Source organism: Phasianus colchicus, chromosome 1 (assembly GCF_987193195.1).
Source record: "Phasianus colchicus chromosome 1, bPhaCol1.hap1.1, whole genome shotgun sequence".
NCBI classification, from domain to species: domain Eukaryota; kingdom Metazoa; phylum Chordata; class Aves; order Galliformes; family Phasianidae; genus Phasianus; species Phasianus colchicus.
The window spans coordinates 57,721,490-57,745,623 of record NC_143436.1 but is presented as its reverse complement, the minus strand read 5'-3'; the positions used below and the strand labels follow the sequence as shown (position 1 = coordinate 57,745,623).

General features: G+C 38.4%; 1 protein-coding gene across 5 annotated transcripts in view; it reads left to right on the top strand.

Moving 5' to 3' along the window:
- The window catches only part of BRAF (B-Raf proto-oncogene, serine/threonine kinase), a 77,023-nt gene that overhangs the window by 14,808 nt on the left and 38,081 nt on the right, over positions 1 to 24,134 (top strand). For all 5 annotated transcript variants that reach the window (XM_031589796.2, XM_090144366.1, XM_031589795.2 and 2 more), the window contains 4 exons: positions 216 to 317; positions 7,054 to 7,317; positions 22,343 to 22,446; positions 23,092 to 23,194. In XM_031589796.2, coding sequence (XP_031445656.1) covers positions 216 to 317; positions 7,054 to 7,317; positions 22,343 to 22,446; positions 23,092 to 23,194 — 573 coding nt within the window. The remainder of the gene's footprint in view (positions 1 to 215; positions 318 to 7,053; positions 7,318 to 22,342; positions 22,447 to 23,091; positions 23,195 to 24,134) is intronic.

The window sequence follows — 24,134 nt, the reverse complement described above, 5'->3', positions numbered from 1 at the left end:
GCTTGTGAATTTTAAAACCAAATTTATCAGGGAAGCAAGCTGTATGTTACTGACAGGGGATGATCAGAATAGCATTGTACACTCTAACTGATTTCTTAATATTTATGGGCTTCTGTTATTAAATATCTAAGAAATATAGATTGTTTTGGTTTAGGGCTGATTCTGTAGACTGTCTAGGTTTTAATTAAGTTTAAATATTTAATTTTCTATTTTAGGTGTGGAATATCAAACAGATGATTAAATTAACACAAGAACATATAGAAGCGCTGTTAGACAAGTTTGGAGGAGAACATAACCCACCATCAATATATTTAGAGGTAAGTTTGTGCACAAATGAATGTGTTTAGATTACTGGTGTGATATCTACATCTTTATACAAAGCATCCTATGTTAAATGTAAGTATAACTGCAGTAAGAGTACGTTCTCATCTTCTAAAAACCTAACTCTCTCCATGGAGATGGAGGGGAACTGTGCGGTATTTCTGATATTTATCAGTAAGGGAAGATCAGTAGTGTGTTCTAGCAGTTAAGTTTGTGCAACTGAAATGTAAGACACTGTTTTTAGTGCAAGGGGAAAAAAATGTGTGCTTGTATAATACAGAAATACATGTTCTGTTATTACAAGTCATGTGTGTAACTAGCAACAGGACTGAGGGAATGGCTTCAAATTGTACTGGTAACATTTAGGTTGGATGTTAGGAAATGCTTCTCCAAGAGCATGGTCAGGTGTTGGAGCTGCTGTCCCCTGTCCCAGAAGGTATTCAGGAAATATTTAGATGTTGTAATGAGATTGAATGTGCAAGCCAGTCCTTTGCATGGTGTGGAGATTTCCTGCAGTAGAACTCGAGTGTGAGGGAAGGAAAAGAAAGAAATACATTACGAGGTAACATGATGCAGACAGTAATCTTGTTTCTGTCTTCTTTTGACAATTCATTTCAGCTGAGCAACAGTTATCTATCTGGTGTGTCCTTTCTAGTCTTTCTGGCTGTTTTTGTCTTGACCAAGAGCAAGGACTACTGCTTTTTCCAGAATTTACTTTGCAGCCGTTTGTCTGAGTGTAGTCTGCCACTGCTAGAGCTAGTAGTTCAACTTTCTGTGCTCATCTCCTTATCAGAAGAATGACCAGACCAATCGTGGCTGCAGGATAGGAGGATGAAGTTGTATGTAAAAAAGCTATGAATGTAGTTTGATAAAGTGGTGAAGAACATGCTTCCTTCCAGAAATTGCAGAACTAAGAAAATACAGTAGTTCTTATATGCATAAAAAGAACAGGAAATTATGCAGAACACACGTTAGCTTAAGCAGTTCAATTGATAACTCATCCTTCTGTCATCCATTAGAAATGCAAACTACCTGTGCACAGAGCTCCTGAGTGCTGTTGGGCTTTTTGCTCAGTTTCCATACCTGGGCATCATCACTGACTTCTGTGCATGACTTCCACCTTCCCCCAGAGTTTCACACCTTGGACTTGTCACTGTTCAAGCACGTACTCAAGTATACGCTTGAACAGGGAGGCACTGTAACTTAAACTCCATACAGCTTTTTCTGACTTGTTATATTGTTTTGCCAAAGTCTCTTTTTTCTGTACAAGACAATATTACCTTGCTTTCACCAAAATATATTTGTATAATTTGTCATATTGATGATGTCAGTTACCTGTTTCCTTCCATTGCTCTGATCATCTCGATTCTTCATGAAATGTGAGCGGCACTTAAGGACTTCTGTGGACTGTGCCTGTTGATCATCTCTGGTGGGGCTATCAGAAAGAATGTTTTTCTTAGACAAACAGGAATTATACATAGCTAATTACTAGATAAGAACCTGCAACTGAACATTTCTGCTTTCTCCCTTGTTGCCTTTTGCTGCTGTGAACTAGATGTTTGTTATTGTATTGCTTTCTGCAAAACCATGGCTTTTTGATAGCTACTGAAGGTCTGACAGCTGACACTTTCTGATCTGTGGAGCTTCAGTACCATAGGATTTGTTCCATTCTTTTGAATGCTCCTATGGCTTACATAGCTTGTTTCTTATGCCTCTTAGCACCTGCTGAACTTTACAGGACTTAAAGCACCTGATATAATGGCTTCTGGCCTGTAGTGGTACTGCCTCTATAGATCTGTCAAGTAAAGTTGTAATCGAGTCTGGTTACCAAAGAGCATTTCAATTAAAAGAAATAAAAGGGGTAGAAAGTGCCCATAGGAAAGCTGAAGAACTGAATAAAAACAGTTCTGAAAACATATGAAGAATTTAAGTAAATTATTTTTGCATTGAATATAAGATCTACTTTGTTTAAAAATAAAAATGAATTTGTGTTTGAGTTGTTCAAGAAAATAGGTGCTAATGAGATTTTAATTCTGTGCTTGTCTGAGCAAGTGAGAGGATGCACAAAAAGCATGACAGGTTTTTTAATTTGGAGGATGGAGTTCGATGAGTTTTACATAAGATCTTAAAACTGACAGCTATTGTTGCAGCCATCACTTCAGGATTTGTCAATTGACTATGAAAGAAGAATGGATTACCTGAAATACTGAAAGTAATTGACACTATGTTGAGTTCAGCATATATTTAATTACTCCTGCAAGAGGCATACTCAGAGTCACCCTACTTTGATCTGTCACTTCTTACTGATGGAGTTAAGAAAAAGGGACTCTTTGAGCACCTGGAGTAGGGCCTTCTAACCTGTTTGTGTTACTCTGTGTCCAGCTGCCTAGGAGTAGAAGAAATAGCATGAAGCTCTAAGGTAGCACCTAACTTGTCTCCCTTCTCTCAGCACTGGAAAGAAGGAGCTGGGGAAGGAGAGTAAAACCATTGTGATATAGGGGTAGGGAACTAAGTGGACAGATGATAGAAAAGAACGCTCCTCATTAACCATACAATTTTCTTCTAATGGCTGTAATTAGTAATAGCTTTGGGCATCTTATCAAGGCTTTCTAGTCTGAGTACAAGAAAAACATTTCTGCTTGTTCTGGATGGAAGAAGTAATTAATGGATTAAGCATTGGTTGTATTAAAAGCTAAGTATGGCTTCTGGAATGTAGATAAAATCCTTTCTTAGGTAATCATAGCTCTTAACGCCTTCCCCTGTGTGAGATGCTTCTCAGATCTAACTGACCCCTGGAAATCACTGTCAAACATTTGAAGTAACTGCTTGACTCAGTACAGGTAGAAATAGCATTAATAACATTTCTCCTAGAAAAGAAGCTGTAGGGGCTCTTCGATAGATTTTACCACGTTTTTGGAAGTACTCTGTATTGCAGCAGCTGAAAACATCAATGATTTCTATCTTCCCACATACTTTCTCAGTGTGTTATATCTGTCCTTGAGATGATGTTTCCCAAAATACAGTTTATGATTCACTGTGGAAAAACCCTTTTCCTCAAGATTTATCTAAGTGCTGTAAATAGTGGAAATCTTTACTGCAAAGAACTTGAATACTATGATACTGGCAAGTCCTGGGTTGTAGTTAAAACATTTTAAAAACGTGAGGTTGCACGTTCTTCTATAATGGTGTATCATAATGTGGATTCTGTTGAGTTCTGATGTCAGTACTAATTCTATCAGTATGTTGCAACATTTAAGTAGTAACGTTATTTTTTTTTAAGCTCTGCTGCTTGTGAGCAAGCAGTTGTCATCCTATGGCATGTATGTACATTGTATGTAGGAATTTTTTAAGCTTCAGGTGAACTTGGCAGATTACCAGGCCTGTGTACGTTTTATTTAAAGTTTCAGGAATATTCTCTCATGATTTGCATATGTTCTGATGCACCAATTTAAATCTAGTATTCAGCTTTTAGAAAATATCTTTTCTGTAACTTAAAGAAATACTCCAAATTGACACAAAATTGGGAGCCTTCTAGTGATATACAGTGCACAAACATGTTTGTTGTGGATAATATACATGATTAAAGACACTTGGTATTTTGGAGTGAGCCAACAGAAGCCCAATGGCAGCAACAAGCACAGCAGCAAAGATGAACTTGAAATGTTGTGTCTGGAATGGAATGCCTGAATAGCACCTTTACTTCTGAAATGCCAGTAAAATCCTTCATTCCATAAATTATAAGAATGTTCTGTATAATCTTTTTTTCTATAGTAGGTAAAATACAAACTTGATGTATGTCAGCTAATATGGCCTCTAATGTCAGTAGGCCAACTGTGTGGTACAAACTTCGTTCAGATACCTTGCCATAGATCATTTTTGCTTTTTTTACACTCCTTAAATTTAAGTCAGTCAGACAATTCTGTTTTGACTTGGTGCTGTTCTCTCTGTCGCCAGCTGGTACTGATGTCTCTCCAAAGTGCTTAATTTTTAAAAATGAGATTCATTGGAGCTATTCTTTTTCTGCTCCGTGAACTATTGCAGCTTCTATGTAAAAATAATCGTTTTTAAAAAAGAGAAAAACATATTTAAAGGCTAATAGTAGATTTCTGCTTTCTTGGTGCTCTATTGCTGGATCTTCTGCTGTGACACTGAGGTACAACACAATATTTTGGAGAATTAAAATAAAAAGCCTTTCATGCAGAGTTCAATGGTATAGAATCCAAACCCAGCAACATTTCCCAGTTTTGTACACTCATTGTTTATGCGTTTAAGAAAAATCATTTGACTTTTGAGTTTGCATTAGTGACAGATGAAGCTGCAGGTACCAACATTGTAGGATTGGGCATTTTGAAAGATGTGTGGAACTCTGTGAAGGAACTAAGCCCACAAGTATCCGGAAGTGGTGTAACGTTGCATGTGTTCGTTCAAACAATCTTTTGCAATATTCATGAGAAAAGGAAGTAAGTATTTAGAAAAGTATTGGTGAAATGATAGTAGTTTATGACTCTTAATTTTTGTTTACTGAAAACAGTTCTTAACACATGGAACTCTTACTGGAATTTACATGAAAAATTGTTCCTGGAAGTAAGAGTGAGATGCTTATGTTACTATACTGCCAAAAAATGCCATTATTTATAATTGTGTAACTTTCAATTTACTTTTCACGGTAGGATGAAAATGTTTTGGCCTCATGTCACAGAGTTTGTGGTCTATTCACGAAACCCTAGACACTTTCAGTTCTTATAAGGAATTGCAAGCAATTCTCAGTTTTCCTGCAACATTTAGGGTTCAGAGTTGTGGTCTTCACCATTACCATTCAAGCAGCTTTTTCTTTCTTAGTCCCCGCTGTCAAATGAACGTTCTCTTTGTTAATGCAGTTGGTATGATAATGCAAATTCTGTAAATAAGTTTATCCTGGGGGATCTTAAACCTTCTTAAAAAGAGAGAAGCCAATCACTGTTTACTTACTATAAACTATCTGAGTTTGGTTAAAGCTGCACGTACGCCCCTGGAGAAATAAATCCATGGTAAATGCAGTATTTGTGGCAGCATCACTGAAACTAGAAGCATAGTTATTTTTCCTCTTAAAAATAATATATTTTTTCCTGCAGACGTTTTGGTCAGTTTAATACTGTAACTTTAATTAGAAACAAGTTATGCACAGAGAACTGGAGGAAAGCAAGTAAATAGAAATGTACCTTTCCCTGATGTAAATATCTCTTTTCACATCAGAAATGTGGCCTGACAAATCTCAGTCTTGCTGAAGATCTAAGTAGGAAATTCCCTTCATTACTCTTTAGATATTACATTTGTGTTTCATCTTTGTTTCTTATTATCCATATGACATCCTTGGTTAGCACCAAAATATTTATATAGCGTGAAACAAAAGTTTCCTAACTGATGCATATTTTCAGATTCAGAATTTTGAAGATATGTAGGTCACTGATGGTAGTTCCTCCTGTATGTTTTCATGGAAACTACAACAGATACAAAGAGCACAATAACACTATTTGATAGAGCAAATTTGCAGCTACGAAACGCTATTTTTCAACATAATCACCACCTTTGGCAATGCATTTTTGCCAGCGATGATCAAGAGCTGCATGCTTATAAAAATAATTCTGCACCAGTGGAGGTGACCCACTGCCACTGTGCTCATATCCCCTGTTTGGTCTCCAGAAATGTTCAGCAAGTGTTGATGAAATGTCAGTAGGCGCCATTTTTTCTGCATGGAGAAATTCATTGACGCACCTTTGCTTCATGGATGCTTCTGTGTCAGATGCTGTTGTGACAGTTTGCCCTTCATCTGCCATCTATCACACAGCAACAACTTGTAATGGCATTTGGTGGAAAGGTTCAGCCTCTCCTGCCACCCCAGCAACCTCTGCCTCTGATGCTGTGGGCAAAGGTCATAAACTAGGAGGTCTTACCTTTGGAACTGCCCTGGTAATACTTCTGGATACAGATTGAAATGGTTTTGTTACAAAGAAAGTTGATGGTAGCCATCTTTAAATGAAAATACATACTCTTACAGATCTGTATGCATGGCATGTTTGTTTAAAACTTCATGGACAAATGCTGCTGAACTTTTTAAATCGGTATGGACTTGCATTAGCCTTTACTTGTGAAAAGTCAAACTAATCACGTATAGTTATGAAAAAAAAAAGCAAGGATCATTTTGATGTGTTTTTGTGCAACTTTGTTGCGGGGCAAGTTTAGTTGTCTTCTAATTGAACCATGTTTTTATACTCTGGTTGGGGAAAAAAAAAGGAAAGAAAATGTAGTGCCAGAGGTGAATGGTGAGCAGTGAGCAAGGTAAGTTGTCAGATACTGATGGCAAAAAGCAGGCTTTTGCTTCTCTTAATTGTTGTGGTAGATGTGTTACATTCTAACAGAATGGTGCATTTAGCTTTAGCTGACAACACTTGTTACAGATTGCTGTTCTTTAAAGCAGTTCTAAATTAGACTGTATGGTACAGGTGCTTTAAAACTATGATCTATGATTTCTTTTATCCACTTATCTGTTTCATGGATTAAAATTAGTTCAGAAAGTTTAACATGAGTTGAAAGCCATTAATTCTTTGCTTCCTGTCCTTGACCAGACAATTTTGTTCGTATTTATGGGAAATATGAATTAGTTCAGAATGTTTTTTATTTTGCTTGTTCTCAGTTTACACTTCTGTTTTTATCTGAGGCTACCGCATCATTAAAATAGCCATTCTTCCTTCACAGGCCTATGAAGAGTACACCAGCAAACTAGATGCTCTACAGCAGAGAGAACAGCAGTTATTGGAATCCATGGGAAATGGAACTGATTTCTCTGTCTCCAGTTCAGCTTCAACGGACACAGTTGCATCATCTTCCTCCTCTAGCCTCTCTGTAGCACCTTCATCCCTTTCAGTTTATCAAAATCCTACTGATATGTCGCGGAATAACCCTAAGTCTCCACAGAAGCCTATTGTTAGAGTCTTCCTGCCCAACAAGCAAAGGACTGTGGTAAGTCAGTTTCTTTCAGTGTTCTTAGAACCTCAGTATTTCCTGTGTTCTTCTTCATGCAAAACTTAATTTAGGACCTGAAAAGACAGCTGTATTTGTGCTTTGCAGAACTCGGTTGTTTCAATGTGTTGGATATTTTCTGCAGTGTTAATACAAAAATATGTGCTGTATTGCAGTAGTGGACAGCGCTTTGAGGAGTTCTGTAAGAGTTGAAGCAACTCAAGTATTTGCCTAAAAAACAGCTCTCTTAAATAAATAGTATTCTACCATTTTTCAACACATAGGGGAGGCCAGGAAGCTCTGTTTCTTGTAATATGCAAAATTACTTACTGGTTTAAAAGGACAAGTTTGGGGAAGTTAATGTTTTCCATATAGTCAAAGTTGCTAGCAACTGTGAATGCTTGATAGCTAGAAGCAACCTCTTGCGGTTAAGGAGGGCTATGCAAAATCTTGTTGGCTTTTGTTGTCTTTTCCCTCCCAGCTCACTGTGATGAGTGCTTTATGATGGGAGCCTGAGTCTATCAGGTGCCGTGTAGAGAACTGACATTGGGGTGGACACTGCTGCTGTTAATAGGAGCCTGAAAGCGTTGCTGTGTTAGTGTTGCCCGCAAACTGCTCAAAAACTGCTGTTTATCAGTTTTGGCAGTGTTGCAGTGATTCCTGCAGTTGCAGGAAAAGAGTTGACTTTTTGCAGGTTATCTAACTGTGCTTTTATAGGCATGATGGTTTTACAAGCATGATACCTACAGAACAGAATCAGTATGCATTTGAACAATACACTGACCAGCAAACAGTGATACATGTCTGTCAGCAGTTTCTAAGCTCTTTTTTGCAAGTCCTTCCACTTACAAGGGAAGCTGTGGTCCTAGTGGAAGTGGGAATTGAGATGATTGCACAGCCAGTCTCTATGTGAAAGCAGTGCTTTTCATAGCAGCCAGAAATTGGCTATCACTGAACTGTGACGACATGTGGAAATTCATTGCCAGCAAAGAGGTGAAAACACAAATGACACTGGAAGGCATGTTCTCTTCCTCCCCCGCTACTTTCCCTTCTTCCCTCCCACAAAGCAACAGAAATCAGAAGACTGACTTTTTTTTTTAATGATAGCTTAATAATGCAGGATATTGCTAAAGCGTGAAAGTAGTTTTTTATTTTTTTAACCTGGAGAGAGGGGGGTTTAATATAAACTACAGCCACTTTGTTGCACAGTGAAGATGTATAGTGTTAAACAAGATGATTTTGTTGCGTGTGTGAGCTTTGGCTAGGCACCTCATGCTACCTATATTTGAAATTTGGAGAGAAGACAGTGGACTTCAAAGGGACCCTGCTTTCTTTGTGTGTTCTGTCCCAGTCTGTCTGTCTGTTAAAGCCCCAAACCCTGTGATCAAGCTGTCCATAAGTATATCATTTCCTGCATTGTTCTGTGCATTTCTTCTTTCTGCGTGTTCACTTCTTCTTCTCTAAGCTGTATAGAATGTTTCTACTCATTTTTTTCTCCTCACATGCGGTATTCTTCTGTTCCTTTCCTCCTCCTCTTTTTTAACTTCCTCCTCAATCCTTTTATTGGAGGAGTATTTTAAGGCTTTTAGCAAGTCTGAACTATTTTGCTTTTAAAACAGTCATTTTGTATGAAGAAGAGTCTGTAGTTATGCAATACACTGCAGTAATCTTGTAGGCATGTGTCATTTTTTCTGTTTTTTATAAATGTGTATTTCAACAAGTTTGAGTTAGATTACAAGTAGGATCACCAGAGAATATTGTTGGCCTTTCTTTTAGGTGTCCTGTTTGCACAAACAAGTTCAGTCACTGTCTGAATATGTGAATCTGATTACAGTTGAGGAATAAGAGGTTTCACAAAAAACTCATACTGAAATTCAGTTAGAAGCAGTTATTTAGGCCAGTACAGAAGTATCTTGCCTCATCTGAGAATGCTTTATGTGTGTTGCTAGCCCACTCTAATCAAAGCAAAATGAGCTGTCTTAAACCAATGCATCTTTAAGGTTTTAAGTAACAGTAACAGATTACCATGTTATGCTCTGAAGCATACAAGACTCTTCTTCCCCAGACTCCTCTCACTTCATCCCTAAGCTTTGAGGTTTTTGATGTATGTAGTGATTCAGCAGTATGGTCATGCTCATTTAGAGCTTACAGACTTAATTACTCTACTTAAGTGATCAAATTCAAGAATTCCAGCTTGTCTATGACAATGTCTTAACCAGGAATTAACTTTCTAGGTTGAAGATGTGCTGTTGTTTGAGGAAATTGTGACTAGAACTTATCAGTAATGCTCTGTAGAAGAAGAGTTTTCCCAGCACCGAATCTAAGTGCTTTTTCTGGTTATAGGAGGCAAATGAGGTTTAAGTTGGATATTTAATCAGGGAGAGGCCCTTGTTCTTATCTTCTGCTCTCTACTTGAGCCTAAGCACCATTGATTCCCAGAGTTATTTCCAGCTTACCAGATGTGGGGCACTGAGCATAGAGCTTCATGTTGTTTTAGAATTTAAAAGTAAGCAAACAACTTCCCCCCCACAAGCACCACCACACCCCAGTACCAACAAAAGAACAGGAGGCAGGCAAGTGGTAAAGGGAAGATGCAAGTCTCTGTAGTCTCATATCTGGTGTGTGTCAGCAGCTGTGCTTATTATGTAAAGCAACAGACAGGTGCATGCAGATGCAAAGAGGAATGAGATGCACGTGTAGATTCATTGACTGGAAGCTCAGGTTGACAAGATTGAGCAGGTACTTGTAGGGCACTGTCAACAGAAGGAGGCTAAACCGGAGAAATGTAACCAGGCTTTGTCTCTTGGGAGCAGTCTGGGGAGGTCCTCTTTGGTGGTGGGACAGACTTTAGGCCAGATTGTTTCCTGCCAGGTGTCTGTTGTGCAGAGGTTTCACCCTGCTTCATATGCTGTATAGCAAGGTGGAAGTCAGCTCCTGGTCTGCTTGGGGCAACTCATTCTTGGTTGAAAAATAAGCAATTAGAAATATATGCACAGGTCTGAATCAATAATTTGCAGTATCTGCTGACCAGGGAGAGAGCTAGCTTCTTAATTCAGTTTTGCACTCTGCTCAAATCTACGTAAATTACTAAGTTGAAGGTGTATTTAGTAGACATAGTGAATTCTCTGTTTCAGAACTGGAAATAGGTGCTTATAGGGACTCTGAGTGTTGAGGTTATTGGTCTTGAAGTTGAACTTCATGTCTGTGAAATTTGAAACAGACTTATATTATTGAGGATGTTAGGAATTTGTTGTATGACAACTCTTAATGTAGTTGCTCTGTTTTCAATATTTATTGATCCTACAATCTCTACTACCAATCACGTATCTAACTGTAGAACTGGAAACCCCTGTTGAGAGAGCTTGTCAGATACAAGAGAAGCTTTGTTTTCTTATACCAAGGAACAGAATGACACTTCTTAAACTGACTTGATAAAAACTGACTATTAAGTCAGTAATGGAGAGCCAACCTTCTTATTTATCTTTGCTTATATTTTAAAACAACAGCAGCCTTCTGTTGTTTGTTTAGAGCTGCAAGAAATGCAGGAAATGGTGGAGGGGAGCTGCTTACATTTCTGACTAGCAACTGCCTCAATACTGAAGATGTTTCTACATTTGTGTTTATTAGCAGTACTGTTTGTGTGTATGATCAAGCAAATACATCTGTTTTGCTTGGCTCCAACTAGAAATATAATGAGGAAACTGATGGAGTACAAAGAAACAAGACCATGTTGACCTGCGTAAGTAGCTTGTGTAGCTGATGTGAAGTTTCTTTGTATGTGTCATGGTAAAGCAGAGCATTTGACAGAACTGTTATCCTAATGCGGGAAGAGGCTTGAAGTTGCTTCATTGGAGACTTAACCAGTAAATGGTGGAGCCTACTTTTGCTGATTAATTAGCAGTTGAAGTCAGCATCTCGTTTCGGCTGACAGCACAGCAGAACTAGAATAGAACATTTATGAAAGCACACACAAGTAGCTGGGTTGGTTAGTTGGAGGGGGAGCAACGCGTATGCAAGTATCAGAAATAAGACTGTTTTCCTGCATAGTCAGCTTGGGAGGAGACGAAGTTTCCTTCTCTGAACAACCTCTCAGGAAAGTCATCAGATTGTTTGTGATTCTCTAGAGAAAGGAAGCATCCCCTGTGATGCAGGGAGATAAATGTTGGAGTGGAAGTCCTTCAAAGAAATACACATGCTTCCTCTGCTTTCAGTGGCATGGTTCAACTTGCATCGTAAATATCTTTTGGAGAAGTGCTCTGCGGAAATGTGACCAAGATCAGTTTCTGTGGTTTTTTTTTGTTTGTTTGTTTGCTTTCTAGGCCAGAGAGAAAGGATTCTGAAGTAATAAGAACATAAGATGGTAAGAGTCTACCTGACATCATCAGTTTTGCAGAAGAAAAATGATGGGACTTATCCAAACTTTGTATGGGAGAATTTAGGAAAAAAGAATTTAAGCTTGTTTTGGGTTTTAAGCTGGTAGGCTTGGGATAAGGAAAAAATCCCAATTCCCATTTGTTAAAGCTGTTGCATCACTTGCCTTTCTCTGTAAAAGCTGACAACCCACAGTTGCAACTGCTTGGGAATTTCACTGAAGAGATTACGTGGTTACTGTAGAACTTAAGATATTAGTAAGACTTTAGACAGGATTCCAGTGACACATCAGTTGTGGCTTGCAGGAATGTGCTCCGCGACCTTGAATGGAAAAAACACACTGCACTGGAGCCTCTGGAGTCTCCCACTTGTCTACAAGCGCTGTCAGCCTTGATGGGATGATCAAAACGTGTTTCTGTGAAGGGTCACAAAGGATCTACTGCAATAGTAGCAAAACTGGAGAAAGGATCTGTCATTCTTCTGTTTAGTGTAGCTTGTGGGGTCAGACTTGTGGCATGTAGTCAGTATTAAGAACTGTGCAGGCGTATGTTTGGCAAGTATGTCAAACCTCTGTCTAGGGCAGAAGGGGCTATTGAGGCAGAGAATTGGGATTGAGCTGCGATGTAGTTGTACACTTAATTTTGCTCGAGTCGCTGTTGGTCATTTCCTAGTAGTCCTTTTAGTCTAGCAGAATGTGTCTTTTTGGAATATCTTTATGCAATATGTAAGAGCCATAAGAATGTCTATAATGCATCAGACTTAAGATGTAGCCCTGTTTCTTCCATCAGTAGTCACAAATGGATGCTTATGGAAGAGTACAAGAACAGAGCAGGCATGTGTAATATTCTCCTGGAGTGTTCTTTTCAGTATGAACTGTTTGTCACACAGAAATTTTTAGTTGAAGTGTTCTCTTTGCTAAGCCAGTCTCCATTAAACCTGTGCTGCAGGTACTGGAAATTTGTCTTGGGGCAAGGAATTCCACTGGCATGCTTGTACGTTGTGTGAATAATCGTATTTAGTGTTGGACTTGGTTGCTGCATGCAGGATCTCTAGCTTTTGCACTTCATACTGGAGAAGGTAATATTTTCTCAGAAAAGCTGTTTAATACAAGACCTTGTACAACAACAAATGGCTCAAACTCATCATAACTGCAGTGAGGATAGTATTAGGTTTCTGTCAGCGTGCTGAATTCTAGTAGGAAAAAAGGGAACGTGGTTAGGGCTATCTGTAACTCAGGTGCTTTATGGAAAAGATTTAAGTTGCTTATAAATTAACACTTTTAACTGATCTTGATTACTGAAGGAAATCTCTTCCAGCTAGATACTAGTAGTGTGAAAGGGCAGTCTGAAAGCAGATGTGCAGTCCTGAATGGTGGTATGCTGGAAGTGTGGAAAGTTAGAAGAATTGGTATGTAGCTGTGAGAAATAATGAGTCATTGAAATGTATCTGGTGGTGATGGTTCTTGCTCTTAATCTGTGGCCTGCTGCTGTCTGCACACTACTAGCTTCCAAAAGAAATGCTTGCCTCATGCTATCCGACCTCCTTGGTGGAATTGTTATAAGGACAGTAAGGAGTCTCTTCTGCTGGGCTCTGAGTTTAGAGGTGGCCTTTCATTCAGTGTCTGCTCTTCTTCTGGGACCGTGAGCAAGTTGAGATCAGTTGTTTGAAATTTCATTTCTGCCATTAATGGTCTGAGTGGAGACAGTGAAACTAGGGGGGAAAATGGGGATGCAGATGCTCCTCCTGCTTTCAGAAAGTGGCCGCCACGTGATGTAGCTGTCTGCACGTTGTCAGTAGAATCAAGTCAGCACGTACGTTTTACCAAACGTGAGATCTGAAAACTACCAATGGCAGCTTCTAAACCATATTTGTTCAAAAGTTCCCTTTTCTTCTGTGTTGTAGAAGATTGTGTGGTCTTGCTTAACAGCAATTAGAGATTATTAGTGTAAAGTCAGCATAATTTTGGGCCAGAAAATGTCATTTCACTATTGTCTTGCTATGTATAATAAAAGGGTCACAAGTTTATACGTATCTGAAAGCTCATGAGATTTGTACTTTTAAGTCTTACAGAAATTAAGCAGGATTGTGAATGCAGTACATGATGACAACTCTTAATTCGGTTTTCTCACTCTTGTCATGCCTTCATTAATTAGAACATCTGCCTTTTAATTAGACGAGCAATCATATAGTCTTCTCTGCAGTCATGAAGACTAGGAGAATCAGAAAATTCATGCTAACAATTTTGGTAAGGTAAAAATATTTATCATGTATTCACAACTGGATTCCTTTGAATACATTGAGTACCAGATTTACAAATATAACATTTATTTTGAGTAAAGCCTTGCACCTTACTTTCTGCAGGTAGTGGTGTGTGTTTGTGCTTCAGGCTTACAGACAAGTATTGGATTTCTGTAGGCATTCAAGCTGTCCTACCGGTTTCACCTGTCAAGTATAAGGATAATTCATAGAGGGGATGTTTAGGCAGCTGAATAAACTAGGTTTTGGCTTTTAATTACACACCTGGTTTAACATGATTAGGTTCTTCTAATCAAAAACAATTACAAATTCCCGTGTCTTATCAAATGCACCAAAAGCAGAGTTTATGCAGCCTATGCTGGTGTATGCTTTCTCAATGCATGTAAATGCTTTGGGATTTTATGCATCATATGAACAAACTAGTAGAATGAATCACTGACTTTCAACTAAAAATTACTGGTAACATTTTTTAAAATATTTGGATCATCAGGGAGTGCGTTTGGCCTACCTCTTCTATTACTGTAAGACAGAATCAAATGAGACATTAAATTACTTGTTTTTATTGGGAAGTAATTAAACCATGAAAGACTTCTTTTGGACATAAATGTAAATATGCAACCAAAATTTTATTATAAAACAGGACTTTACCACTGCCCAGGAGTAAGTCAGTCCTGGAATGCCTCTTTGAAGCCTCTTTGAAGCTGGTTGGTGAAGCAACGTGAGCAGAGGTACAATAGCAGATTGCACTGGCTTTAGTTGCGATGGAGCTGCTTCTGCATTGTTTGAGAGGAATGTTTTGGTGTGTTTTTTAATTTTTCTTCATTTTTCTCTTCACTTTAAAAAAAAAAAAAATCAACTGTCTTTGTATTGACCTGTGAGTTTTTTCACTTCTAGTTCACTTCCCCCTTCTTAGCTGGAATGAGCAAGCAGGCAGCTAGGTAGTGCTTGGCTGCCTGCTGGGCTTAACCTACCATGCAAATCAAGCTGTGTTGGATAAACTCAAAGTAGCTGAATTCAAAGAGAATAACTTAATCCACTTCAATTTTATTGACACAGTCTTATATCGCAAAGGCAAAAATAAGGAAAACTTCTCATTATAAAATCGATGGCTTGTTATCATCTGAAGTGCCTCGTGCAACTTCAGTCATTGCTTTTTTTAAGGGTATTCCTCAAGTATGGATTGTTTAGTGTGTGGTGACAGCTGAGTGAAAGACCAGTTATGGAATTAAGATTTTGTACTTTAAGAGATGGGAAGTCTGTCTGTATAAAGTAAATCAGTGGTACAAAAAACACTGTTTGGAGTGTTTCTTTCAGCCCACAGTGTAGTAGGCAGGTGTTTGGTGAAATTGAATGAAAATTGTATGTCTGAAAATAATCAGAAATGTTTCAGTTTCATTTCTGGTAAATCATGCTTAGATGTGTGGCCTCAAGTGGCATTTAAGTAAACCAATCAACCAAAGCTTTAACAGTATATGATAGTATATATACTATTTTGATACGGGCGTACTCGTTTTTAGGATCTGTTACAATCAATTTAGAGAAGGATGTGCTTTCTAAGCTTTCCATGGTACGATATCTGTCCATTATCTTTGAAGTATTTCCAGTTGGATTGTTCAAGACAGGATGGTATGACAAGTGGGCTCAGGGCCTGGCCTATTAGAAAGATTTAAATAATCTGTTTTGTAACTTTAAACTTCTGATTCACTTAGGTTTTGGGTTTGAGTGAGCTCTTTCATCACTTGAAGAGCAGAGACCTCAGGATCTTTGAATCTCATACAGTGGCTATGGATATTTTCCTAAATAAGAACTTCTTTTTATTAGTGAGTCACTCACCCTTCACATCTTCAGGCGCTGGCATTCAGCCTAACAAAGCTTTTAAGGTGGTGATCGAGATGTCTGCTATGATCTTCTTAGTGATGTTTTGAAGGGTAAATCCCATATTGTGTTCAGAAAAAGCTTGAAAACATTATAGTTGAAGGCTGCTGTTGAGAAGACACGCTAGGTCTGATTCAGTGTGATTTAGGGATGGCGTAGTCTTGATCAAACATTTGTGTTGACATAAATCAGTTGTTCTATAAATGAGTACATTCTAATGGCATTAGAGGTGCGGATGCTGGTAGCAGATGTCTACACAAATTAAGCAGGATGTGTTTGATGGAATGGTAACAGCTTTGTAAATGAGTAAATTCTGTTCAACTTCACTTGGAAGCAACATGTAGTCCAGTGCAGTTGTCTCCCATGTGTTGTATATGCTTAATACATTTAAAATAAGTATTCCTAACTGGTTTTTTCCTTTGGAAGTTAGAGCATCATGCCCTGAGATCAAGAACAGCAGTGTTGGAAAGCCATGTTTTTCACTGTATTGAGAATATTCTGTTCAGCATCATCATAAGTCCGCTTTGCTGCAGAAGGGGGTTAATCTTATCTGTTAGTGCTATAAAAGAGGACTGGCTGATTTGGCTAAGCATTTCATACGTAAGAAAAGAAACTAACTGTGAAATTCAGGCTTGGCTTTTTGAGACCCTTATATGTGCAAGGGGAAAACTATCATTATTTGACAGAACAATAGCTTTGTTCGTTCCTCACCCAACACAATTGAATACTGTGAGCATGTGGCTGACATATATAATCACAAAGGTAGGTAACAAGGAAAACAAAATGTGATCTTTGAAGGTGAGATAAGTACTCTGAAGTGATATTTCAAAACCACACATGAAATATTGTAGTTATTATAGCTACTGCTCCAGCTGTTGAGAATTTTTGTGAAACTCTAAGGTGCCATAATACATAACACTTGACGGGAGTGAACTGAAGTACAGTGCTAAGCTGAGGAAAAAAACTGAATTGGCAAACTAGTTTTGAGAATTGTAATGCTAGATATTCAGAGCTGCCCAGCCTGCCCACTTTCAGAGAATACCTCTATTTTGATTTTGAAGTGCTTGTTGGTCTCTATTGTTACGAAATATTGGAAGCTGCACTAGAGTAAGGAAGCGTTTTTAAGTTGGTGAGATTACGCCTTGAGTTTCTGCTCTGATGTTGGGTGAATGATGTAAGAGTTATTTGAGGATGTAGCCCTGAATTTCTTACTGAGTCAGGAATGACCTGATTTACAGAAAGAAATTTATTATGCATTGCTTAAATGCTTGTGGATGCAGCATTAAATACATTTCAGCAGTATTTTTATGAATACTTACTGTCCACAGAAGTAGTTTATGTGAAGAAAATAAAGGAAATTAAGTGTTATGGTTCTGCTTCATCTTCTTATGTGGTAAAATTGGCTTCAGAATTTTTGGAGGCACCAGAGTCATTTTTGTTCATTTCTTTGGAACTTCATATTTGCAAAATTAAGCATGTTTTGATGTGTTCCTGAATCACTACTTGCCTTGCCTTCAATTACAAGGTGCATGAGTAGATTACTTTCTCTGGTGTATTAGTAAGCCATGCAGTTAATGCATATTGCAGTCCACATTGGCAGCTTCTTTGCTATTCCTTAGCTTTGTATAGCCGTGCTGTTCATTTTTGAAAAATAGTTTTGCCAAATCAGCTGTTCAGCTTTTTCTTAAAATAAATAAACCTTTTCTGATTTACGAATATTAGCAGTTTGAGAAACTTAAAAAAAAAAAAAAAAAAAAAAAGAAAGAAAGAAAAGAAAAGAAAAGAAACAGTTAAAATTTGGATCCATGTCCCCTAACTAAAACTAGTGATTTCGTAAGAGGTAAACGTTGTGAAACATCTCGGTTTTCTTAGTTACAAAATAAAGGGATAAAAAGATAATGAATGGATGTGGACAAAAAAGGATTTGACGTACTAAGCATTCTTTATTTGATGCAGCAAAACACAAACTTTGTCCAATTTACTGGATTACAGTAATAAGGAAGTATATATTGGAACAGATCAAAAGCTTTCTCATGGGGAACATTTTTTATTTAAAAAAAAAAAAAAGAAAAAAAAAAGTGCCACTGTGATTTGGCCAAAGCAGTCTATGGGAAGCCCATCAAATCCCTTGACAGAACTGGAAGCCCACTGGGGCTGCTTGGCTGGCATGCAGATGGCCGCCACTCCCAAGCAACCACTCCGGGTTGCCTGTCTGTCCATCAGGTGTAGGAAAGAGCTCTGGTCTTAAAATGGAGTTGTATCGTTTTCATGGTACAAGACTTTTCCCATTGGAGTGTGAGAAGAGAATGGGGGGGAAGAAAGGTTTAGATGTGTGTGTTCTTTGCTGGGTGAGATTTCTGCTTTGCTGCAGTCTGTGGTGTGGACTGAAGGAGGGGGCTGAAGGGCTACATGCACAGATGGTGATGGACCGCACTGTTCCAGTGTGGGAAAATGATTAATCAATACTAGAGAGATTTATTCAAGTACCTAGTTCTTTAGCCTTCTGCTTCTTTGCTCATGAGCTCTATAAGAGCATGTTCTAAATGTTATGCTGACTCAGGATCCTGATGGTTTTCAGAGTAATTAAAACTCTGTTTTCTAGCTAGATCTTCTTGTAAATGGCAGTGAAGAGAACAAATGTTCTGGCTATGATTCTGACTGCAAGATGCCTAAATATGGTTCAGAATTTAATGAAAGGAACTTGGGACAATGATATGGAGGAACAGTAAATGATAAGCAAGGGAAATAGTTAAAGCACATTTTCATCATCATCCTATTACACTTGCTTGGTTGTGGGCAACTTTCATGCTTCCTGAATTGTGATAGCTTACCTTTCCGATCTTAATGATCTCTTAAAATGAAGTCTGTAATGTCATAATCTTATTTTCAACTCAAATTAATAAAAAGCTGCCTGAGGTGGTATTATTTACACCAGTGTAATTGATTGATAGAGTTGGAGCTCCTCAAGTTCCTGATGCAGTCCTTTGTTTCCTCATGTGCTGTAGGGTGCTGTTCTTAATATACAATGGTTTTTATTTCCTTTAGTGCTAGAGGAGGAAAATATCTTATAATAAGCAGAAGATTCCTTCCCTACTTTTCTTCCTCCTTTCTTTAATGTTAGTTCCCCTTCTGCTGCTTGGCTTTTCCATCTTCTCCTGCTGCAGCTCCTTACCCAGGTGCATTTTACTACCCTGGTTTCTTCTTACGCTTAATTCTTTGAGGTTCTCTGCCTAAGCTAGAGTTCCCCTCCATTCCCCCTTTCCCCCCATGGCTGTTTCTAGTGCTTCTTGTTGGCAGTATCTTTTTTTTTTTTTTTTTAAACCACTGTACTCCTTGTCCAAACTGAGCTATCTTTTTCTTTTTCTTAATAACATCATGAAAGCTGCTGCTTCTGTATGTGTTTCCTCAGCTGCTTCAATCAGCTCTTCCCTACATAGTTGTTAGTCTTATTTTTGTTTCTTTCCTTCTGCTTCATTAAGCCATTCAGTCTATCTTCCTTCCATCCTACTTAGTTGTTTCCTACCAATCTACTGATGCCAGTCCCATCTCCCACTTTATACATGCTTTTCCCAGTTTCTGAGTTGTCCTCCCTCCCTTCTTCCATTTCTTCATCATGATCAGTTGCTTTCCTGCATCTACACATTCATAGAATCATAGAATGGCCTGGGTTGAAAAGGACCACAGTGGTCATCTAGTTTCAACCCCCTTTCTATGTGCAGGGTCACCAACCACCAGACCAGGCTGCCCAGAGCCACATCCAGCCTGGCCTTGAATGCCTCCAGGGATGGGGCATCCACAGCCTCCTTGGGCAACCTGTTCCAGTGTGTCACCACCCTCTGAGTGAAAAACTTCCTCCTAGTATCTATCCTAAGCCTCCTCTGTCTCCCCATTGCCCCTTGTCCTATCACTATCCACCCTTGTAATCAGATTCCCCTTTTTCTCTTAGTCAATCTTTCTCTGTCACCCTTCTCTGTATTTGTATTTCTTCTTTGAATGCTGTGGATATTTGTGGTGAAATAAGTGCGGGTGCTGGAAGGATAAACTTGAAGTTCCTATGAAACTACTCCCTCAATCCAGAAAGACCTGTATTTGCAGGGAAAATATCCCCAAGCTGAAGAGCACTCGTTTGTTTGGTGGAGATGGTTCTTGGTTGGTCCCGTTGTGTGGGAAGCTGGAGCGTGCACCTGAAATCCTCTGAGATTTTTGTGAAAAATGTTTACTCTCTATTTGTAAATATGTATGTTGGAAGCAGGGAGAAATATGTTAAAAGCAGTTGGTTTCAGTGTGAATAGTTAAGTTGGTGGAGATGTCAGTCCTAGTCCTCTGTTGCTTAAAATGGAAAATTGTTGACAATATTGACAGTAATAGTTGCTCCCAGGCTTCCTGTTATATCTGTGCTTAGTAACATCCACGGGTGCTTTATGCTAGAGAAGTGACCCACTTCTACAAGTGGTTGAAAGCCATAATGTTAATTTATAGGATGGGAAGGAGTTGTTTAGATTGTGTCTTAATGCATGGTTTTGTTAATGGTCTGCATAAAGCAAAGTCAGGTGAGGTTGAATATCAAGATAATGAAGCATTATAGAATGGGTTTTCCAATGAGTTGGTAGAAATTTTGTTTTACGTATTTACATGTTGATCATATGGAAGGCCCAAATACCATGTAAGAACGACTGTCAGTAATGGGGGGAAGAATGTGAAGCAAAATATTCAAGTTGTCTGTTCTGAGAAAGCGTTTGTTTGAGTTCTAAGAATGCAATATATCACGTAACTCAAATGGTATTCACAAAGCTACTTGAAATAGACTGCTGCTTTTCACTGTCATCCTTAAGTAGGACATATGGTACCTAAATACTCATGGAAATTGAAGTGCAAGGAGCAGAAACTCGGCTCTGATCCAAAGCCAGCTGAAGCTGATTAAGAGCCTTCTTTTGGCTACCCAGGCTCTGGCTTAGACTTCTCTAAGCTATAATTGAGTCTCAGGTGTTCAGGCAGACTTTTTTGATTTGTCAGATCTGTGGGATTTTCTGTGCTTCAAGTATGTCACGCTGTGCATGAGTTTAGGAAAGGCTACAGGGTGTGTATGAACTGAAGTGTTACTTTCAGTTTATAGTTTTAGAGATGGTAACTGGGTAACATGTGACAACTTAACTAGTTAATCATCTATTATGTATTGCTCTGTTTTTATGGCTTGATGATATTATGTTAATCAGAGATGTGCTTAGAAATTATGTACCCAATTCCTATAAGAGATTCTTACAACTAAGAATAGAGACAAGAAAAATATATTTACTTTGCATAGTTTCCACTTCTTTGTTTCGCCAGCTCTAGAGCACATCTCCATCTGCATGTTATTTTCAAATAGTGAAACAGAAGAGAAGAATGCTTTTCTTCAAGTAGAATAATAGAATCACCAAGGTTGGAAAGGACCTCCAAGATCAGCCAGTCGAACCATCCACTTATCACCAATATTTCCCACCTAAATCATGTCCCTCAGTACAACATCTAAGCGCTTCTTGAACACCTCCAGCAATGCTGACTCCACCACTTTTCTGGGCAGCCCATTCCAGCACCTGACTGCTCTTCTGGAGAACAGGTTTTTCCCGATGTCTAACCTGAACCTCCCTTTTGCTCTCACCCTATCAGTAGTTACACAGCAGAAGAGGCTGACCCCCACCTCACAACCTCCCTTCAGATCATTGTAGAGAGCAATAAGGTCTACCCTGAGCCTCCTCTTCTCCAGACTGAACAACCCCAGTTCCTTCAGCCGCTCCCCATCACACTTGTGCTCCAGACCCCTCGCAGCTCTGTTACCCATCTTTGAACACATTTCAGGGCTTCTATGTCTTTCTTGCAGTGAGGCGCCCAAAACTGAACACAGCACTCAAGGTGCAGCTACACCAGTGTTGAGTGTGGAGGGAGGGTCACTTCCTTGCTCCTGGTGACAACACTGGGAATAATGATGGAAAAAAAGCAGGAAATATCTGTAGAGTTGCAAATGCAGAGGTATTGGTCTGCCTATCTCAGGTGATAGCTTTATCTTATTTGCATACTTATCTTTTTTTTTTTTTAATAAAATGTTTGCATCTCATAATGTTTTTTTGGAGGGCAGTCCAAGCTGTTAGTTCTTTCACTTTAACTCCCCTTTGGCATGTTGCCCTACATAATCTTGTAGCTTGGCCTGAATTTTTTCATACATATACATAGTTATTAGCTTTCTGTGTGCTGTCTCCACTTTCTTCAAGGTAAAGAGAGTTGGAAGGTCACCTTTTAGAGCTGCAACAAGATTTCATTCAAGGCAGTAGTAGAAATACAGAGCTTGTTTTCACTTCTGGCTGAGCTAGATTGCTTATATACTAGTCACCAGTAAAACAATATGAAGAAGGTTGAGAAACTCTTACCTAAAGTTCTGTAAAACATAATAAAAGTCGATTCTAGCACTTGAGCATCAAAATGTTTGTATCAGTTTAAGGAGAGAAGTTGGAATTTGTTTTAATTCCTTTCTTATTTATATGGCATGTAGGTTCCGGCAAGATGTGGGGTGACAGTCCGAGACAGCCTGAAGAAAGCTCTGATGATGAGAGGTCTTATTCCAGAATGCTGTGCTGTTTACAGAATACAGGATGGGTATGGTTTGTGTGTGGTGGTTCTTGCTCTTAAAATTTCTTGTTGGAGTTATCCAGCACTCCCACTTCTCTCCAGCTTCATTGAAACTGTTTTCAAAGTTGAGAATTATATGATGCTTTGCACTAAAATAATTTGTACCTTATGAACATGTCTAAAAAGAATGACCAACTCCTAGAAAATGATTTAATCCCTTCAAAGATAGGCAGAACTTCAATTCATGCTAGATAAACAAGTATAAAATAGGTTTTGTAAAGTTTTTGATTTTTTATGACCTGGTTATAGGTAACCTTAACTGAACATAGAGTTTCCACGAAAAAATACGCATTGAGTTTCCAATCCTAAAAAGTTAGTAGATTGCTTTACTGTGCAAAATTAGCAATCTCTTTGGAACAGGTCGTTTCACACACACTTCATTTGATCAGAAAGGTGTATGTCACCCTGGAATTAAGTCAGCCACTATTGAATGTAGCTGGAAAAAGAAGTGAATTTCTTTTATGATCTTCATCCAGGGAAGGTATGCTTTCCTTGGTACGTGCTGAACTTAGTGTCTTGTCTTTAAAATTTCCTGCAGTTAGTGAATGGGTAGTAAACTTCCAAAGACCTGCAGGGATTTGTGTGCTAATGACAACCTTATTTATACTTCAGAGAGAAGAAACCAATTGGCTGGGACACTGACATTTCCTGGCTAACCGGAGAGGAGTTACATGTGGAGGTCTTGGAGAACGTGCCACTCACAACACACAATTTTGTATGTACCATTTTTTAATGAAATGTTGAGTTGAATTTATAAGTCAGCTCAAAAACTTTTAAGTTTTTAATCACAGTAGCTTGGATTATGTAGTTATAATTGTAATTGAAATAAATGCTGATAAAGGGTACTTGATATCCCGTAAAACTTTCAAATTTGAATGGAATATACCCTCTAAAATGTATAAATGTAGTGATTTTAAATCAGCACTGCATTGCAGAGCTGTAATAATAATCTACTATTTTGGTATTGCTGTATCTATAAAATGTATTCTGGGCCTCCCTGCTGACTCTGCAGCAGCAATTAACTAATGAACTAACTATTCCCAGAGCAGTACTGACATCACCAGTGATGCTAGTGCACAAATATGTTTTGACCTGATAAGGCACCAAGTAAATGGAAGGTGCTAGACAAAATCCATCTACACCATTCTGGCTCCATACAAAATATTGAAAATAATGTTTTTCACATTGAGAAGACTGACCTTTTTTTTAAATAAATAAGTGAATAATCAAAACTCTATTTGTGCAAGAACCTTAAACTATTTTACTCAAGCTAATTTGGCTTTGTCTAGCTAGATTGAAGTCTAGAACATGTAATATCTCTGAATATCCTTCTAAAATCTTGATAATTACATGGAGTAGTATGACTAGAATATGTATGTGTTAAATACTGCTAAATTTGAAAATGAAACTGAAGTTTTTTTCCCTATATCTTTTCCCTCTTGCAATTTTAAATGTTTTCAACCAGAAACTGTAGCTACAGGCCATCTGTGTCTTTCCAGTGCTGTAGATGTTAGATAGAAATGTTATTTGGCTCCTAGAAAAGTTAGAGGATAATCTTTCAGCAGTTTTTGTTGTTACAGGTTGTTTCCAATTAAATTCTAAATGTTTGTCTTTAGCATGATAATACAGTGTTTTTCTTCAGATTTGTTGCTGTT